This window comes from Peromyscus maniculatus, chromosome 12 (genome assembly GCF_049852395.1).
Source record: "Peromyscus maniculatus bairdii isolate BWxNUB_F1_BW_parent chromosome 12, HU_Pman_BW_mat_3.1, whole genome shotgun sequence".
Classification (NCBI taxonomy): domain Eukaryota; kingdom Metazoa; phylum Chordata; class Mammalia; order Rodentia; family Cricetidae; genus Peromyscus; species Peromyscus maniculatus.
The window spans coordinates 74,277,264-74,298,513 of record NC_134863.1 but is presented as its reverse complement, the minus strand read 5'-3'; the positions used below and the strand labels follow the sequence as shown (position 1 = coordinate 74,298,513).

Below are 21,250 nucleotides of genomic sequence, written 5' to 3'. Positions count from 1 at the left end.
ATGTTTCTTAGCCCCTAATATTGTCCATTAAAAGAATTCTATAAGTCCTTTATTTTCCAGATACTACTTATTAATATCAAGTTGATGTGTGTGTGTGTGTGTACATGTAGGTGTGTATGCAGGTACATATTCATACATGTGTATATGTGTATAGAAGTCATAGGATAACCTCAAGTATTATTCCTCAGGTCCTAAACACCTTTCTTTTTGCTACTTTTTGGGCAGGCAGGGTCTTTTCACTAGCCTGGAACTCAACAAATAAACTAGGCTAAATGGCCAGTAAGTACCAGAGACCCACCTATCTCTGTCTCCCCAGGGTTGGGATTGTAAACAGTACCTCCTTGCCTGGCTTTTTTTTAAAATGTGAGTATTGAACTCAAGTCATGTTTACAAAACAAGCCGTTTATAGACTGGCCTATCACCCCATCTCCAACTGTAGTGTTTACAGAAGACATTATCATTTTATGGTCTTGGGCCAGATAAATAACCTGCTTTTTACTATCTCATGTAAGTACTGAAGTTACTTTGTACATTCCCTCTCTTTGCATGATATATGCTAAGTACTTAATATAATACCTTCAGAAGACTTCCACTCTGTTGTGAGCCCAGTTGCTCAGATTTGAGTCCTGCTTAGCCATCCAGCCTGTGAACTGCCAACCTTGCATGAAGCAAGCAGCTTTTAATTCTCAGTGTGTCTCTCCATGAAGCTGAGGTTAATAATACCTGTCTAATATTTAGCTACTTTGTGAGTAGTGAGTGATGTAATCCCTGGGAACCACTGAGCACAGTTCCTGGTAGACAGGAAGTACCCAGCCTTGAGTCTGTGGTCATTGTGGTTGTAGACCTCATTTCAATCCCCTAATATATTCTGAACATTAGAGAACTAATGTTTACTACCGGTTAGAAGTGTTAAAGGTAAACCAACAGATTGATGTTTTAATTACAGTGTGATACATCTATGATCTGTTGGTACAACAGAGCTGGTGTTTACAGACAGCATTCTGTTACCATTAAAATGCACCATGAACTCATTTTCTTGCTTAAAATAGGTTTTTTTGTGTGTGTGAATATATTCCACATATCAAAATATTTGCAATTAAATTTTGTATCTAGCAGAAAATTGAACAAGATGGTACTAAATGTTGCCACATTTCAAGATAAGAATTTTTATTCCTTTTGACTGTTTTATGCCTTGTGGAAGGAAACTCTTCAGTAAGATGACAGAGAGAGAGAGACTCTGATACAGGTGACTTTTTAAACAGTTGTGTTTGTGAAACTAAAAATTGCTGTCTGAACACTGCTCTACGTTAGCTGACTGACCTCGTGAACAGTGCCTGGTCTCCTGCGGACTGAGGAGCACCGTTGATGGACTGGAAGGCGTCCTCTAATATTGATGGGGCACTTCTACATACTGGGCGCAGCATTGCTTACTCGGGCCACGGGGACAGGAACATTGGAGGCTCGGGTCCTTCCATCCAGACCTGCACAGTCTTTAAGAAGGAATCTGTTCACACTGTGTGGAAAAGGACATTGGTAGCCTGGAGGAAAGAAAATGCTTGGGAGTTTTCACCTAAGGCCCAGTGAAGAAGTGGTTATAAAGGGAGAGGAACTGACCAACAGACAGAAGTCTAGCAAGCCTCATAAATGAGTCAAAGCCATCTTTGTTAGCTTATCCCTCCTATCTCCATTGTTACCTCTTTGTAAAAGCATGGCACAAGGAACCCTGGACCTCACTTGTGGATTTCTGGCTTTGTCCATCCTATTTAACTTTTCACAGAGTCTGGGGAAACAGTAAACTTGGCCCTGCATGAACGTAAAATGAACTCAAATCCTAAAGTGTGCTTGGGGACAGGACAAGGGACAGCAGTGCCTCCTTCGGGAGCAAGCCGCAGGCTTTGACCTCTCTGCTTCAACCAGGGCAAAGAGAATGCACTCGCATGCGGAGCCCCAAGTGCAGCATCCCTTGAAGGTCAGCGGAACTGGTAGCAGCGCTGACCATCCATGTGGCAGATGGCCGCCTGTGTTTTCCTGCCCTGTGACAGAGCAGTCCTTGATTTTGAGGCATTCCGTACATGCTTTGCTGGGACGGAGTGCTGCATCTAAGTGTTCTGTGTGGTTCAACCGCCCTAATCCGGAAAGACCACTGCAGCAGTCAGGGTGCTCAAGTTACAAGACTGGGGAGCAGAGACTTAGAGACAGAGAAATAGTATATGCGAAGTTGCTTGTCTTGTTTTTAATAAGAACTTCATTAATTTTCCATCCACAAAGTTCATAATCCAGTGGCATAGCACATTCAGAGAGATGTGTACCGTAAGAAAATTTTGTTCCTGAAGTGCAAATTCTAAGTCTACTTTTAACAGTTTTTTTTTTTTTTTTTTTTTTTTTTTGGTTTTTCGAGACAGGGTTTCTCTGTGTAGCTTTGTGCCTTTCCTGGAATTCGCTTTGTATACCAGGCTGGCCTCGAACTCACAGAGATCCGCCTGGCTCTGCCTCCCGAGTGCTGGGATTAAAGGCATGCACCACCACCGCCCGGCTACTTTTAACAGTTTTTAATAAAAAAAAAAAAAAAGTTCCTTAAAATGCGATACAACAAAGTAGAGATATACAATTCATATAACTATATGTACGTTTCTCCTTTTCAGTTAGTTCTCAAGTCCAAGGGTGCATTGGCTCAGGTGACAAAGCCATGTTTTTTAATGGAAAGATTTAGTTCCTTTAGTAATGGGTGTCCAGAATTTTAAAAAGCAGGGTGGATTGCAGCCCGAACACCTGCTGCTCTGGGTCTTGCACCATCTCGCCCTGCTGAAGAGTCACCTGTGGCTGGTAGGCACTTACGCCAGCACAGGATGTCTGTCCTTTTGGGATTCTATCAGGGGATGAGTAAGTATTCCAGAAGAGACGAGGATGGAAACAGTCTCAATTTCAAGTGTTGACAAGTTCCCTGGCTTTCAAGACAGCAGCCCACATGTTAGAAAATCCAGACTCACGATGTAAAATGAATGAGTAAGGAAGTGAGTTTAGGGCAGAAGAGCTAGGACAGGTGTACTGTGTTTATCTCATAATGGTAAAACGGTAACATCCTTGTGAGAACGGGATGCTTTTCTTCTACTTGCATTTTGTTGAATAGAACTTTTGAGATGGAATGGGAAAATGTCACGTTTTGAATTCTTTTAAAATATTTTGTTTACTTTTGTGTATATGTGTTTTTTGTTGTTTTTTTTTAATTTAATTTAATTTTATTTTACAATACAATTCAGTTCTACATATCAGCTACGGATTCCCTTCTCCCCCCTCCCGCCCCCTCCCTTCCCCCCAGCCTACCCCCCATTCCCACCTCTTCCAGGGCAAAGCCTCCCCCAAGGACTGAGATCAACCTGGTAGACTCAGTCCAGGCAGGTCCAGTCCCCTCCTCCCAGGCCGAGCCAAGTGACCCTGCATAAGCCCCATGGGAAGGTGGTCACTAGAGTTCACATTTTGGAGAAGAGACATTTTCATAGATTTAAAATAAAAGAGAATTATTATCTCAGCATTGGATTTAAGGCAGAGGTGTTGACATTATTTTGATGTTTGAAAACAGCTGATTATGTAGAGTGGGATAAATATGTATTGATAATTGATTAAAAGTAGTTTATCCATATTTCTATATTTTTCTTAATTTTAAGAATCTTGCCAGGCGTTGGTGGTGCACGCCTTTAATCCCAGCACTTGGGAGGCAGAGCCAGGCGGATCTCTGTGAGTTCGAGGCCAGCCTGGGCTACCAAGTGAGCTCCAGGAAAGGCGCAAAGCTACACAGAGAAACCCTGTCTCGAAAAACCAAAAAAAAAAAAAAAAAATCTTCATATATATGTTTTATCTACTATTTCCCACATATATATGAACTTCTTTTAATAAACCGGACTTTTTTCCAATTTGTACCAATTCCTCTGCTCTTATGCTTTTAAGATGTGACGTGACTGTATATTGTATCTTTAATAGAATATATTTCAATGACATTTAAATAAATTGACTGGGCACAGTGGCTCACACATGCAATCTTAGCATCTGGGAGGCTGAGACTGGAGGATCAGAGGGGTTTCAAGCCAACCTGAGCTATATCATGAGACCTTGCCTCTCAAAACACAGGCAGGAAAACCACGCCCTCGCACACTCACCACATGGTTGCAGGGCGCTTATCAAACCTTGCTATTCATGAGTCACTCATGGCTTTGACAGAGCCTATACCACGGGGAGGGATGTGGCTGCTCATGGACCATACTTTGAAAAAGATCTAGCACCATTTTCTGCCTTTTGTGTTTTGACGGTTTTGGTCTAGAGACCAGAAAGAGGAGACAAGGAGGGAAAGCTTTCCTGTCTAGTGGCTTTCCATGTGTGTCCTGGTTTTTCTCCGTGTGGCACAGTCAATCCTTACTAGACTGTGAAAACTAATTATTACAGGACTGAGGAATTTAGGGAGTCATAAACACTGCAGCTTGACATACCAGTGGTGGGATATTTATATGAAGGAAGTAGCCAAATGCTATGATTTATTTTTTCCAGATAAACGCAATTTCTTGGCAAATCCCTCATTCAGATTTCTCCATGACACGAGCTCTACCTCATTCTTACCTTGCTCTAGTTTTAAGCTTGTTGGTACCACGCTGAGTGTCAAACAGGAAACGGAAACCAAGGTTGAGGAAACACAGTGGTACTGTCTCGATGCTCCCTCACAGCACCAGCGCAGGGGCACTGTTGAGTGTAAAACTCATTTCACGGGCCCATCTCCTTCAGGTGCCGTTTTCTAAGAAACCTTCCTGCACAGGGAGATGTTGAACCAGGTCAGGTCTAATTAAAGTGACAGAGAACTGCACATTTAAGTACAAAGCCTAGGCAACTGAGGACACCTGCTACCACAGTTCTCAGCCTTTGAGTCACAACCACTCTGGGGATCAAATGACCCTTTCACAGGGTTTACCTAATGCCATCAGAAATCATGGATGTTTAAATTATGATTCATGAAAGTTACAGTTACAAAGTAGCATGGAAAGCAGTTTTAATGGTTGGGAGTCCCTCCCACATGAGGAACTGTGTTAAAGGGTCGCAGCATTGGGAAGGTTGAGAACCATTGTGCTAGAGACGTCTGTCACAAATCAGCACCTGGCTTCCTCCTGAGTCTGTGGCTTCAGTAAGGTGCACAGCTACTTGTGTGATTTGTTGACATTTCCCCCATATTTGGAACATGAGACTTGCCATAAAACTTCAGCTCCAGCTTACTGGCCTAATTTGCATGATTATACTTAGTAGAATATGATTACTAGATAATAAATATTTCATTTATTTCCTGGTAGATTTATTATCTTATTTTTATGACTACTCGTTAATATTCACAACACATGATGAATGAAATTTCTCTCTTAGAAGTATGTGATTTTAGCATTGGAACGAAGCACATTCTTTAAGAGTAACCACTTTTCTCATGTGTTGATTTAAAATTTGTTTCATCTATAAAAAAATCAAACAAAATTTATCTACAGAACACAGTTTTTGGTTCTGATAAATTAGGCTGTTGGAGTGTTATTATATTGCAGTATTCAAATGAACCCTATAACTTAATTGGGATTTTTAAAAAGTAAAAGAGTTTTCCATGCTTATTTTGTTAGTATTATAATTCTTTTGGGGTTTTGTTGTGTTTTGTTTTGTTTTTGTTTGTTCTTTGTTGTTGTTGCTGCTGCTGGTCAAGCACTTGCTGTGTAGACTAGACTGGCCTTGAGCTCATCAATGTCTTCCTGCCTCTGACTTCCAAGAGCTGGGATGGGCAGGTGTGCACCGCCACACCTGGATCAGGGCTGTTTTAAATGACACTGAAGTCAGCCTCTTTCGTTATTGGTGGGTTGAATGTAGACTGCAAAATGAAATTTATTTGAAATATTGATGGTCAACATACTTAGCACTGCTGATGTGAATGTCTTCACCTTTCTTTTCATCTTGTTTCACTGTTAAGTCAGACGGGTAACGATTTATTGCTAAAGTCAACTGTATTATTGTCTTTCTACTCTACAATTAGAGACAAAAAGTACAAAGTAGGGGATTTTCAAAGAAGCACATTTGTATTATCTATGTCTAATATATTGTGTTTAATCAAGCCTGTTTCACAGAATGTGGAGAAAATCATGCTTTGAGAATTTCCCCCTCAGAATCTGAGAATCTACATTTCTTAATTCTATGCATTAAACTCTGGTATCAGAAGCAGCGTGATCCACTGGCTGTCTGCTGGGTGCAGAAGGGAGGGTACACTTTAGCACAGTTCTTGCAGTCTCCCACAGACCTACCCCTATCCTCTCCCCCGACACACATTATGCATTTGGCATTGTTTTATCCCGTTACCTAGCCTGTGCTTAGGTTCTGGTACTGTTATTCAGCGAGCTTCAGAGAACAATCCCCCTGTATGGGAGCCATGACGCACTCTGCAGGGCCTGGGGCAGACAAGCAGCAGGAGACCTCACTATTTAGTGCTGTGAGAGGTGTAAGCTGAAGATCAATGTGGATAGATTTTGCTCCCAGGCTCTGTTGACTGAGGGCCATGCCAGTGAGTGCGCAACTTCTGTTCCTCTTGTGGCCACACTGCAAGTCCAGTGCAAGGCACCATGGTCTGATATTGACATTAATATGACCTGAGAAGAGATGGATGGGGAGCGCTGTCACATTAGAAACATGCACGAGGGTGCTAAGCATGGTGGTGCATGTGTATAATTCCAGCCCTCAAAAGGAAGAAGAGGAGGCCCACAACAGGGCTACCAGAGAGAGATACATAGTGAGAGCTGTCTCTTGACAGGAATATATTGAGATCGCTGGGAGAAACAAAGTGAAACATAGAAAATCCTTTCTGAAAGTATCTATTCCAGTTGAAATAGATGATAAGGCTCTCAAGGCAGAGGATGCTGATGACTGTGCTTCCCAGGACTCCCACATGTGGACTACAATCCAGAAGCTGCTGTCACTCACTTGATAAGCACCTCCCCCAACTAATTTTCTTTTTGTTACTTAGAGTACCAGTCTAATTTGGGGATGCTAGAACCAAATGATGGGGTTCCTTCATCAAGATGCCAGCCAGTTTTTATGCTATGCCAGAATTCCATACAGGAACCATTTCAAAAGCTAGGCTTAGGGGCCATGGGCTTTAAGAAGATTGAATGGGGCGTATTTGGTGATGTGTCCTTGTCAAACTGTGGGAAGGTTGGAACCATTTTACATGCTTGTTACACAGAGAATGTCCCCTTAGTCATGTTTGAGGCAAAGGCCCAAGGCTTACCCATTCTTTATAGATCTTTGTCTTTATTTGATTACGGTATTGACAGGAGATCCGGGTGGGGCGGGGCATCTTCTGGGATACAATATCCAGGTGCATAGTATCTCCAACAGACAATTGAGCAGGACATGGACTAATAGTAGTTGAAGGTAGCAGTTGAAAGTAGGTATAGTAAAGTGAAAATTGAAAAGGTGTACTCCATGAGGTAGGAGTGGGCTCAAGAACATCCTTCCCGCCGGGCGGTGGTGGTGCACGCCTTTAATCCCAGCACTCGGGAGGCAGAGCCAGGCGGATCTGTGTGAGTTCGAGGCCAGCCTGGGCTACCAAGTGAGCTCCAGGAAAGGCGCAAAGCTACACAGAGAAACCCTGTCTCGAAAAACCAAAAACAAAAAAAAAGAACATCCTTCCCTTCAGGTCTCAGGGAGTTTCTTTTGGCTGCTGCCAAGGATTTGTTTTTTTCTGTTTGTTTGAAGAAAGTTATGTAACCTTGGAGTATTGCAGGGCAGTATAAGGATGGTCTTTTTGGTTGCTGGGACCCAGAGATTAATTATCTTCTTAGGACTCAACAGTCTACAGTTCTTCCCCATGCTGGCTGTTTGTAACCTAGGGGCTCTGGATTTTGCACAGCTTTTATCTTTTAGAAAGGTATTTTCCCTTTGGGCGAGTTAGTAAAACCGAGTCTAAAGAAGATGTACATATATGAAGGGTCAGCTAGGAAGGGTGGGGAGCAAACCCCCCAAAAGACATGGGACTATTGTTCTACTTACAGCAAAAGCAGATTATATAGGAAGTCCATAGAGTTCTGACTTCTAATTGTGATCAACTTTGAAAAGGCACCTGATTGGATTACTGTATTTTAAGCCAACGGGGATTATGAAACTGATTTTGGGGACAGTAGCAAGACAGACTGACAGGTAAGGTGTGTTTTAATGTGAAATAACGTGTGGTATATGTTTATAAATTTGAATGTGTTTGCTATATATTACTGTCTACTACATTATGGGCCAAGGGTAAGATAAAAATGCACTAAAAATTTTTTTCTTAGAGTTATCATGATTGACTGTCAGTCACGCTTATAGATAACACATACGTTTTCAGGTTTAATCAGTGGACAGACTGGAAACATTAAAAATGGATGTGGTTAATTATGCACGAGTCTAGATGATCATTTACTACAGAAAACAGTCAGAAGTTGGTGAGAGCTTAAGCTGTGGGCGGCATCACAACCCAAACCATCCTTTTACATCACAGTTGGCTCAAAGTTGTTTTTAAGAGATTTTTTTTTAAGCGAATTTTTTGGTGTGCAAATATTTTTTATCCTTAAATCAAGAAAAAGGTCTTTTTGCCTCTAGCCAAAAATCCTTTAGCTGCTGCTGCATCCTACACATTAATGTGTTGTTTTGTGGGAGAGGTGAGTCTGAGTCTGGGTAGGTGATGAAATTCCTCAGTGAAGACGTAATAGGTGCTACCAAAGACCAGCCCTGGTTACCACTGGGGAGGCCGGTGCTTAAGATGAGTAAGTGTGTACATGAACAGCCAAAAGGTGCCTTTTCATGCTAAATGTGGTTCCCCACATCTCCTCTGATTAGAGGTGTGCTCTGAGCAAGCCGAGACCGGGCCATGCCGTGCAATGATCTCCCGCTGGTACTTTGATGTCACCGAAGGGAAGTGCGCCCCATTCTTTTACGGCGGCTGTGGCGGCAACAGGAACAACTTTGACACGGAGGAATACTGCATGGCGGTGTGTGGCAGCGTCTGTAAGTGGACCCTTCCTCCAGCCTGGCCACCTTTCGTCTTTCTCGCCACTGACTCTGCTCTTTGTGACAGATTGATTTTTTCCCCCCTTGTTCTTGGGAATGGGCCTGTTGCTACCACTAACCGCATTCCTGTCAACTTCTCTAATTGCCAGAAGTCTCCACGATCATGAGCACATCTCTCCATCTATTTCTAATAAAGCATGGTCTTGGATGTAATCTTTGATAGCTGTGGTAGATTGTTCTTGCAACCTGCAGGAGCTTCTGACTGCTTCTCTTTACAAAGGGGCTAGAGCAGCTTTTGTCTTCTTATGTCCTTCCTGTAAATTCATACTCTGTGTCTGTCAAATACCTATGCGTTCATGTTTCTGCATGTACACATGTGCAACTAGTCTCTCACTAGAAGCTGGCTCATGAAGCTTCACTTGCCTTGACAAGATTGCTGTAGTGAATTCCTTTGTTATTTCACATGTTTGTTTTTACTTTGTTGATGAAATTTGATTGAATTGAACTCATGCAGCCTGAGATGCTGTCTTAGTTAGGGTTTTATTACTATGAAGAAACACCATGACCAAAGCAACTCTTATAAAGGAAAACATTTAATTGGGACTCCCTTACACTTCAGAGGTTCAGTCCATTGCCATCATGGCAGGAAGCGTGGTGGCACGGTGACCTGGTGCTGGAGGACAGCTGAGAGTTCTACATCTGGATCTGGAAGCAGCAGGAAGAGAGAGATGCTGAGGTTGACCTGAGCATCTGAAACCTCAAAGCCCACTCTCAGTGATCTACCTCCTCCAACAATGTCACACTTCCTAAGAGCGCCACTCACTCCCTATAGGTTATGAGGGCCATTTTCAGTCAAACCACCACAGACGCCCACGTTGTTCCCTGAATCTAGAACATATGTATTTGTCAAGCTTTTATTTTCCCCCCTCCCCTTGGAAATAGGTAGACGAGGACAAAGGATATGCACCAGTTACCAAAAGTGCTTGTTGTGCATGTATGAGGACCTGAGTTCGAATCCCCAGGACACACTTAACCCAAATGCATAGCTGGTACCTCCGTAATACTAGCACTTCTAAAGGGAGATGGGAGGCAGAAACAAGAGCATCACCTGGACTCCGGGGCCGCCTAGCCTGGGCAACAAGTTGAAATAGACCCTGTCTCCAACAAGGTGGAAAGCATATGCTGGCACTGAGTTTGACCTCTAGCTGCCACGTGAGATCTATGGTGTGCCCATTCACACGTGAATTCACAAGTGCATGCAAAAGAATAATGCTAGCCACTTTCAGTGGCATAAGGCTGAGGGAAGAAAATTGCAGTGACTCTCTCTGGAACATCGAGCTTTCTTTACTTGTAGGGAACAATTATATGGAGTCATGATGACTTCAGTGCAAGATGAAATATTTCCCCAGAGAGTCAGCCCTTAAGAAGTCATGTCCCAGATCCATGGAATACCTGCTTTTATTAATAGCCTTTCAAGTTAAGTCAACTGTATTTGTTCATTCTTGACCACAAGTTAGAAATATTAATTATTCAAGGATCTTAGTAGTTGTGCATTTCTCTTTTGAGAGATTCTTTCATTTTATTCCTGTATTTACAGGGACGCAATCCCTACCCAGGAGTACCTGGGAAAATTCTTAATTTTCCAGCCAAATCATAAAATCAAGCAAAACAACAAAAGATTTGTTCCATTCACCTTAAGTCATGAAGTAGCTGGTACTTGGATGAGACCTGGAAAGTTCTTGTTGGTCTCCTAGGAGATGACTCTACTTCAGTCTTCTGTAGAAACAAGTGTGGGTGCTCATTGGATAAGAGCAGTTTGCCTAGCTCAAGATACCCACCCTCATTTTCACCCAGAGATTAATTGGGTTAGGTAACATGGAATACAATGAGGGATTCTGTAGCCAGGAGCCTTTGGAATAAAGGGCCTTTGTTGCTACACTCTCAAGGGTTTAGCTGCTAGGTGAGGATTTCCTGGCAAAGTTCTAAAGTTTTTCCCCTTTCCCTAAGGTAGGTTTATTTTCTGGAATGTCATAGCATTTCCTGGCAATGAGGAAGTTTGCTTTATATTATTAGCAGAGATGAATTCACCTCAAGATTTGGACGCTATGGTGAACCTCCCCTCATGCTCTTTCCATTTGAACACTTTGGGCAGGGAATAAAACATCATATACCTTTATCAGGGTTTGGGTTGATGCGTACACTTTGCTGAACGATTTTCCAATAGAGTTTTATTAGAGAGGGCCAGGAGTTCTGACTTGGTTCTTACAGGGTCGGGTTATAAAGTATCAAGAAAGCAGCTGGGAATGTAGATGGTAGCAGAATGCTTACCTCGCAGGTGCCAGACTTTGGTTCAATTCTCAGAACCAATGGAGAAAGAAGACAGAGGATAGGAGGGCTGAGAGACGCTTCAGTCTGTAAAACCTTTGCCATGCAAGCCAGAGGACCGGAGTTCAGGGGTCTCCATCACCTGCTGAGCATTGTGGCCTGAGTCTGTGTATTCTTGGGATGTAGAGACAGGAGAATCCCTAGGGCTTGCTGGGCAGCCAGTCTACCAGTCAGTGACCTACCTACACGTTCATTGAGAGAGCCTTTGTCTCAAACAATATGGCGAACAACGATCAAAGAAGATAACTCTGGTCCCCTCGTGTGTGTGTGTGTGTATGTGTGTGTGTGTGTGTGTGTGTGTGTGTACACCTGTATGTGTACACACATAAATTAAAATGTAAAAAGGAGGAAAGAGAACAGAGAGGTTGCAGATCAGTCACATGGGCAGATAGTCAAGAGTGGAGAATGAAGCTTCATCACATAGCCTAGCCAGGAGTCAGAAGTCTCTTGTGAACAGGAAAAGCTGCTGTGAGGAAGGCATTGAAGGGAGCTCAGGATAATTGGTGCTGAGGAGGGGGAAGAGAGCCATAATTCCTCCAGCAGATTTCCTGATGTCCTGACAGACCGCGCCAGCACATGCAGCACTCTGCAGTACGAGTCTCCACTGGGGGCAGATCTCATCTGTGTGTCCTCTGGTTCTCTGCTGAGGTCTTGTTTTTCAGTTGAACATTTCAGTTCCCCCATTTTGTTTGTTTAGTTTTGAATGAATCGTGTGAGTGTGTTTCTGCCATCATCCCCGTGTTTCTATTTTTGTTTTTAGTTTGTTCTCTTGTTTTCTCCATAGCATCCCAAAGTTTACTCAAGACTACCCATGAACCTCTTCCCCAAGATCCTGTTAAACGTATGTTGTCGTCGACGTGGGGGAGGGACCAGGGACTGAGTGTGCTGCATGGCTGGATGTGACTTTCGCTCTCATCACCTGCTGTGCGTGGGTTTTGTGATTGTTGACCAGGTGCCTTTTAGTACACAGGATTTGCCCATTGCCCTGCTCCTCATTTCCTCCAGCTTTACCAGGCAACTTCAGATGTGGGGCGAGAGCGTCAACTTCAACTACTTATATTTCTGATCTGTGCAGTTTCATGAAATATCATACATATAGTATTTCCCAATTTGGCAGAAGCTAAAGCTGCCAATATTCTATATTTAATGAAATCATATTTGTTAATAGAGGTATCCCCTCCCTTAAAATTTAATGTTGTGTATCAAAGACAGATTTATATGCACATTTACAGTTTTGTGTGTTAAATGACAACAATTGGCAGGTGAGAGGTCAGCCACCTAAATTTCAGGATTACCCTTCTCTCCCAGAGTGCATGTTAGTTGATATGAGGTGCTCCACTTAAGGTTTTGTTGGTAGGAAAGAGAAATTTCCTATAAAAAGGCATTGCATCAACCAAAAACTCCTGGTCTTAACAGTATTTGTTATCTGGTTGTCAAATCAGTCTAATTTCATTTTAAAATGTGGTATCAAACACATCAATATTCATTTTTAAAATTCAGACTATATTTAGAAATAGATCCACCCTTTCTAGGGATGAGCTATATTGTTGATACTTAGTGAAGCCTGAAGAGGAGACCCAATTTCAGTTAGATATTTTATAAGTAAAACTCACTTTTATCATCATTATCCTGGTGGGAAAATCCTACCTCAAAGCTGATTAAAAAAAATAATAAAAGCATTTTTAAAGATATAGTATAGATGATTATATACTTTACAAAAGATTTCATACTACACTATCGGTTTTCAATATGGCCTCAAATAAGATAGTCCAGTTAATGCCAATGATGGGATAATACTTGAAGTGTTTTTTTATTGACACAGTAAACCTATATCCTGCTATGGTGAAAATTTTCCTCTAGAACATTAATTTGTGTGGGTTGCATTGTTCCCAGATTTCCAAAGACTGCAGATCTTTTTCTGGCCCACGTGTGTGCATTCTCCTCACATCTTCTGTGCATATGGGAAAAAATGAGGCCTCAAGCACTTCATGAGTTGGCTGGAGGCTTCAGACACAGGAGGACCGTGTTGGAAACATAAATGACACCCTGGCTGTGGTCCACGCCAAATGGCTCAGCATTTGGTTCTGACATCTTTTAGGTTAGACAGTTTCTGACGTTCGGAAAGCACGTGTTGAAAAAATAGGGGAAACAGGGAAAAGCTGAAAAATAGTCGCATCCCTCCCCAGCAACGCCTGGCATGTGAGTAGCAACGATGTCCATTTCTCGTCCTTTTTAAAAATGACGGTTCTCATCAATTTTATTTCCTTCAGTATAGAAAAGATTGTCAGTTTTCACTTTTCTTAATTGATAAGCCTTCTTTGAGAATTTATTTTCATAAAATATACATAACATTTTTCCAGACGGAAATTGGAAGTCTCCCTTTCTGCTTCCACTTGCAGTGTGGTTCAGACCCTGACACCCTTCCATCCTGGGAGGCTGATTTTGTCAGCTGTATTTCTTGTCTCCCTACAGAGACTATTCAATCACAGCAAGTGACGGGTTTTGCGGGGCTAGTACCAACATACGGGCGAAAGCATATAATTTCTAGTTATTTATAGCCAGGTGGCTCTGCTGCCTTATTTATAGTAAAGCCACACATTTGAATTGAAAGTCATGGTCACCTGGAGGTCAAATGCAGATTGCAGACTCAATTCAGAGGGAAAAAAATGAGCAGAAGGGGAAGGGGAGCCAGCCTGCTCCATCAGACCACGCAGGTTTATACTTTGCTCCTTCACCCGCTTAGAGTTAATTGAACGGCATCGCTTTGCTCCGAGGTAGTTGGTTTTTATAGATGCTCTGTCTGAAGGGCTTCTAGTGGAAAAATAGATGCTAAGTGGGCTAGAAAAAGCTCTTCCATTGAACTGCTTTAAGACTACATGTCTAAAGAACTGTGCAGTGGGTCCCCGTCATGAATCATTTCCTGACAATACTTATTACTTGAATCAGGCATTGCTAGACTTTCAATTTCTGCCATAAAAAAAAAAAATAACAACTTTGAAAAGCATCACAATTTTCAGGACACTTACTGTTTGCCGTTGCCCTCACAGAGCACTCTAAACCACAAATGTAAGTGAGGGACGTGAGACTGAAGAGCTGTCATTTACTCGAAAACTGGGGTTCATATCTCTTTGAAACGTCTTTCCGTTGGAGGTAAAGAACCTCCTGAGCATTAGCTGTTTCTGAGGTCAGTTCTCCGTTGAGTTGACCCACGGGCCTCACCTCCAGTCCCTACAGCGCAGCATTTATAAAACAGTGGAATTATTATGGAAGTATGTGAGCAGCTCCTATTTCAAAAGTGAGAAGAGCATTGCCTGTCCACATACCGTCCGCCTCAGACTGAATCTGAAAAGGCGAGCGGGTAAACGCTGTGATGCGCACCAAGATCACCACGCCAGTTTTTTACCCAATGGATTGACACCCCCCCCCCCCCAAGCAATCTGCCCACAGGGTGACCCGTTTCTAGTTACTTTGTGTTGTAAACATTGGCACAAAGGTTTCTTTGCCTCAATATACTTGTCTTTTTGTCCCAGAAAATTCACCGTGATAGTCCCTTCAGCACCTATGGGTGTTTAGCAGCGTCCCAGACCCCTCCCATCTATATGCCATTCTCTACTTTCGATAACTAACAGTTCTCCACACGTGGCCCAGTATGTGCAGGACGTAGAGTACACAAATCACTTCATGCCTGTGGGCTCCAGAGATCTGCCAGGCTCTCCCACTTTCCCACTGCGCTTCAGTTTACCCCAGTACCTCTGTGAAAAGGTTTAATATTTTCTCCGCCCTGACTAGGTATAACTAGGTCCGTTATAGATACGCGTTCCACAGACAGGAGGCCTGGTGGCAGTGTAGTGTAGTGTAAGCTGCTGTGGGTGCAGAACACAAACCGGCAGGCCCCGTGACTCCTGCTTCACCTCCACACCCCTCCCCCTCTTTGTTTCTTCATGGTTTCCCCACAACCCGTCCTGAGAGCAGCTGTCTGTAAGAGATGCTTGGGAGCCTTGTTTCTCTGTTTGCCTGTGTCTCCGCGTGGTGTTTGTGGACAAACGTAGGTCCATGATCACAGCATGTGGGGGTAGGTCTGGCCCTGTACGTTGTAAAGGAGGAGAAAGGATGACTTTGTCCACATGTAAGTGTGATCTAGGAGTCTTGTTAGTTTGTTGTATCAGGAGGTTATGACAGTGGGTGACTCTGCAAGCGTGATCGGGGCGGTGGGGGGGGGGGGTACCAATGTAACCCTCAGCCATTGCCTCTGACCAGATGTGGACTGTTATTTTTAATTATTCTCCTTTCATTCTTCAAGTTGTGAAATAGGAGGCATCAGTTTCTGTTGGCACATTGTCTAATACCAGTAATGGAACTATGATAGGTTTTTAGACTGCCAAACGGTATTAAAAGTAATTATTGGGCTAGGTATGCTGGTTGCATGCCTTTAATTTGAGAAGTCAAGTGGAAGAAGCAGGTGAATCTCTACAAGTTCGAGGACAGGCTAGTCTACAGAGTTACTCCCAGACCAGCCAAAACTACATAATAAGACTCTATTTCAAAAAAAAATAAAATAAAAAATAACAACAACAATATTATTATTATTTAAAGATCTAGTCCTGCATTAAATTATATATCCCAGGCAAAGAAAAATATGAAATCCAGGAGTTGGATGCGCAGAAATACTTAGAAAGAAGTTTTCTTCAAAAGTGTAATGATTAAAAATTTTAAGAAGGCGAGCGGTTCAATTGCTTCGCAAACCAGCTTTTGTTTTTGTTGGTTTACTTGTTTCTTTTTTGAGAAGAGCTATTTGCTGTATTAGAGGAAGCTTATCAGATATGTGCTCCATCCCTTAGCTACTTGATAAAGGTGTGGAAATGAGTCCTTTTTATGAAAGGGATTGGCCATGTTTTTCTGTCAGGCTGTGCATTCACTTTCATTGTCTACAGAGTGCTACAGCCACCAGCAGTAAATATGTGTCCCCGTGACACATTTTTTTTTTTTAAAGCAGCCAGTGGACTGAGGAGATGGCTCCGTGGTGAGGTACCTGTGATGTAAGCATGCATTCCTGAGTTTAAACCTCCGGTATCTACATGCAAGGTCAGGGCTTGCAACACAGGTATCTGTAACCCCAGCGCTGGAGTGGAAAGTGGAGGCAGGTGATTTCTGGAGCGGAGCCAGCCTATCCAATGAATTCACTCTCAGTTTAGTGAGAGACCATCTTTAAAAATAAATAGAATAGGAGCCACTGAGGAAGACACCCTCCATTGGCTTCTTGCCTTTGCGTGCACACGCACACATAAAAAGATTACAATAAAATGAAGAGCAGCCGACAGGCACACACATCCGCTTTAATACAAAGGTTGCTTTGAAACCCAGGTGTGCTGGTGCTGTGGCTAAGCCTTTTGAGAGACTCTAGCAGGGCTAAGTGGTCCACAGTGAGTAATTTACTAGTGAGATGAGGGATGTAGTAGAATTAAATCCCAGCATAGAGAGCATACGTGAGTTGGGAAAGACTACTCTGGAAGTCTGGGGTAAAATGAAATTGGTCTAATCTCTCAGGCCTCCAGAGAAGTTCAGGCTCCATCAGCACTATCAGGACTTCTATGAAAGTGAAGAGTGGCACTCTGAACTCATCTATAAAGTATCACACAGTAATGGATGGTCATGCCTTTATGAACCACTAGTAATGAAGTTGAGGAAGCCTCCAGCACACTAACAAGAAACAGTACCCTACGATCAAGCCATTCTGGCTTCTAGTTACTATTTCTTTTGTTTTACACGTTTTTTTTTTTTGTTGTTGTTGTTTTTTTTTTTTTTTGTCTATTTGTTGTTTACCTTCAGACTGAAGATACCTTTTAAATGCAGGGAATATGGATATTAATAAAAATAATGCTGACATTCATGCTTCCACATCCATTTCATATATCTGATTAAAAAAAAAAAAACCCATGTCAGTACAAGTCCATAGACATAAAAAAGAAATGTAGCGTGGCTGGCAAAGAGTAAACACAGTGTAGATTATGTTTTTATCACCTTATGTCTGTGCAGGGCATGGATAGTGTTCTCCTGCAACCGAGACAGAGCCGGCTGTAAAACAGCTGTGACAGAAGGGTACATGAGGCAAAGCGCCTCTGTTCCTTTTTACAATCTAGTGTCCTACTAAAAGATCACAAACTTTTATTTTCCTGTTATGAATGGCCTGTCTATCTCAAACTCGGTAAGAATGATCAGTGTTTAGGTTTTGAATGCCCTGAGAGTTTTTAGCTACTTCGAAATTAGAGAAATGAAGAAATCTTTTAAAAAAAAATGTTTTAAATGGAGGTGGCAGTTTGAAAGCCCTGTCACGCTGAGATTAAATTTTCCCATAAAATCCTCCTTTACAGGTCTGTATTTCACTCATACATAAATTATCCACACTGCCATGTCCCATAACTTGTAGCCGTTTCCAGTGACAGCGTTACTAGCTCTAAATCAAATAGCATTTTCAATGACATGGCAGTGAGTTGCATTAGTCTTCACTGTGATCCTCCCTAGCCCACGGTGTAGAGATGAGTTACTTTATCTCAACTCATGGGGGCGGGGGCGGTGTGTGTGTGTGTGTGTGTGTGTGTGTGTGTGTGTGTGTGTGTGTAGCAGATGAGACCACCAGATTTCATTTGAGCCAGTGTTAGTGTATGGACTAGATTCTATTCATGGACTTCTGTTTAGGAATCATTCTTCTGTCCTGTGTTCTAGTCTAGGTGGTCAAGGTCATCACCGTTTGAAGGTAGGATGGCTCCATCATAATTGTACATTTGTGTCACGCCAGGTTGGTGAGATGGCTCAGCAGCTAAAGGCACTTGCTGCCACACCTGACCACCTGGGGTCAATCCCCAGGACCCACATTGGTGGAAGGAGAGAACTGACTCCCACACGTTATCTAAGGACCTGTCACGTGTACCATGACACACAACACACGCAAAATAAAATAAGTAAATGTAAAAGTCAAAATTTAAAAAAAAAAATGGTGTCACCCTGGAGATTGAGGAATCAAATGGATATGAAAACTGTAGGGACAGTTGTTTGTTTTTTTTTTTTTTACAATATCTATAATTGTCATTGTGAAAATAAACTGGTGTCCAGTCAGCCCTTAGTCCTCATGCTTTCCTTATCTATGTAGTCAACCAACCATGAGTCAAATAAAAAGCCTCTGTACTGAGCATGCACAAACTTTTCTTGTTATTAGTCCTCACAATATGGCAAGAAAACTGCTCCCTTTGATATTTTCATTGTCTTCAGTAGTATAAACAGTCTGGAAAAAGACAGTGCCCATTAGATACTCAGAGTTATACCCAAATATACATAAGGGATGTGAGTATCCTGGAGTTTGGTATCTATAGGGAAACCAGGAACCATGTCTGTGCCTAAGGACAGTTAAACTATGGAGTGATTAGGAAGTTGTAACAACACTGACGAAAACCACTGTCTGTATAGTTTGACTTGATGGTTGGTCTTCTTGAATCCCCTGAGCTTCAGGGTGATCTCACCCACATCCAGGAAACCTCAGTGAGTTTCACTTTGTTTTAAAGTAACTTCCTCACATGATAAGGCCTGTCTCAAGGGACAGCAAGTATGGAAACCGGCATCATGTTCTCAGGAATGGGGTGGTTTGTGAGAGACCATCCCCGCCCCCCAGATTAATTAAGAAACCAGAAGCAAGCCTGTTCCCTACCACTCAGAAAACAGACTTCCAGTGGATCCTGAGAAGACCTAAGAATATACAGCAGGTGCTGCATTAGTAATTCGTTATTAAAAGTGAGATGGACCTTCACATGTGTGAAGAAATTTGCTCCCATAATCTTCAGCTTCTTAGGATTTTGATTTAGGTAACAAAGTTCTATCATAAGAAACAGACACACCCATGTTCCTTCTTATATGTGGCAAGCAGAGGAGCGGGACTCCAGAAGTTGTGTGTGTGTGTGTGTGTGTGTGTGTGTGTGTGTGTGTGTGTGTGTGTGTGTGTTATATGCCCATATGTGGGTGAGTGTGCATAGACGTGCACATTAGGATCCCAGAGGCAGACAATGAGGGTCCAGCTCTGTCACTGCCCGCTTTATTTCCTTGAGACGGGATCTTTCATGAAACCTAAGAGCTAGACTGGCAGCTGCAAGCCTCCCTCATGATCCTGTCTCCCCTTTCCGCATTCCTAGGATTACATGTCCACAGCCATGACCGGCTTTTTACATGGGGTCCGGGAATCAAACTCAAGACCCTATGTTTGTACAGTCAGCTCTCTTATCCATTGAGCCCTGTCCTCAGCTCCTGCATGATCTTTTTTAAAGCACATCTTACATTCCTCCTGACCCCCCAAACACTCTGTTGCTCCTCCCTGTGGCTTCATGGCCTGTGGTTTGTCCCTACCATTTTCACCCTGACCTTTTCTACTGTGGCCTCATCATTTGCTTACCCTGGAATTTGGCGGACATTCTTTACTTCTTAGGACCTCGCTGTTAGTTTCTGCATCTCCTTGTCAGGTTCTTCTGCAGTGAGCCACGAGGTGTCGGAATGTCCCTCTCCTCATAATTATGACTCTGTCTGGACACCTGCTTAATGCCTGTCGTCTCCCCTTTCCTCCTGCTCCCCTGTCATCCGGTTTCCTTTCCCCCCCTCCATATACAAATTATATATTATTAACAACGTGTGTGTGTGTGTGTGTGTGTGTGTGTGTGTGTGTGTGTGTGTGTAGTGATTGCTTCTTTTGCTAGGATATTATACCACCAGGCACTGCTCTTTGCCCACAGAATTTGCATGTGGTAGGAGCTGAGACCCTCCTGGGAAGGAGAATAAAGGAGAAGTGAAAAAGCACATTCATGGCACTAGAGCCGCCACCTAAATGTGTCAGGTGCCTCTGGCTTCCCAGTCACGACAGCTTTCGAGTACTTATAAAATACCAGAAAAGGCCAACTTGATGGGAGAAAGGTTTATTGGATCTCACTGTTGCCTTTTTTTCTATCAGCGGTCATACAACTTTGTTTGGGGACCATGGTGGCGGGAAGCAGGTCACAGAACATAGCCACTCATCTTATGGTAGTGGAAGAGAAGACTGGGTGAGAGGGGACAAAGTAAGACCTTTAGAGGCATGCCCCAAGTGACTTGTCCCATCTCTCCAGCCGCCGCCTCCTGAGGTTTGTACCATCTCCCAATAGCACCAACCAGTACACTAATCTGTGAATATATGAATCTTTGGGGGACATTCCTAATCCAAAGTATGATACCATGCTTGCTGACAACAAGCAGGATGATGGGTGGGTAGGTAGGAAGGTAGGTAGGTAGGTAGGTTAGATAGGTAGGTTGTACATACATTCATACCTATATACATACCATTAAACCGAATATTTGGAAGTAGGGTGTTCATCCCAAGGCAATATTGTACTGTGAATTAGCAGTGCTTTTCTGTTGTTTTGTTTCTGTTTACTGTTGTGATTTTTTAAGTCGGAGGGTCACTTAAAAAGTTAGCAGTCTGTGCATCGTATCCTGGATACTGGCAACACTAATGATATGAGAGCCACAACCTGGAGCTGTGTTTAGCCCTTGAGTCAGAAGACCTGTAGAAGGGTGGCCAATCCCCTCTCCCCAGCTTGCTTACAGAGGGCAGGAGTGGGCACGTCAGAGTAGGAGCCTCGGGTGAAAACTCATGAGTATTCCAGGGGCCGCTGTTTTATGACCTGTTTCTTTTGGAGGTCATTTACCAGAGTTCAGAGCAAAACAGCCAGTCAGTAGGAAATAGTCCGGCATATCCATAACAAACCGTATTCCTGGCTAAGTCGTGTTCAATAAAAAGATAAGACAACCAAGTTGC

At 42.9% G+C, this 21,250-nt stretch overlaps 1 protein-coding gene across 4 annotated transcripts in view; it reads left to right on the top strand.

The window, feature by feature from the left end:
* The window catches only part of App (amyloid beta precursor protein), a 231,206-nt gene that overhangs the window by 132,501 nt on the left and 77,455 nt on the right, over positions 1-21,250 (top strand). For 2 of the 4 annotated variants that reach the window (XM_006987944.4, XM_006987945.4), the window contains exon 7: positions 8,872-9,039. The exons of the other annotated variants lie outside the window; for them this stretch is intronic. In XM_006987944.4, coding sequence (XP_006988006.1) covers positions 8,872-9,039 — 168 coding nt within the window. The remainder of the gene's footprint in view (positions 1-8,871; positions 9,040-21,250) is intronic. 4 annotated transcript variants of the gene reach the window in all.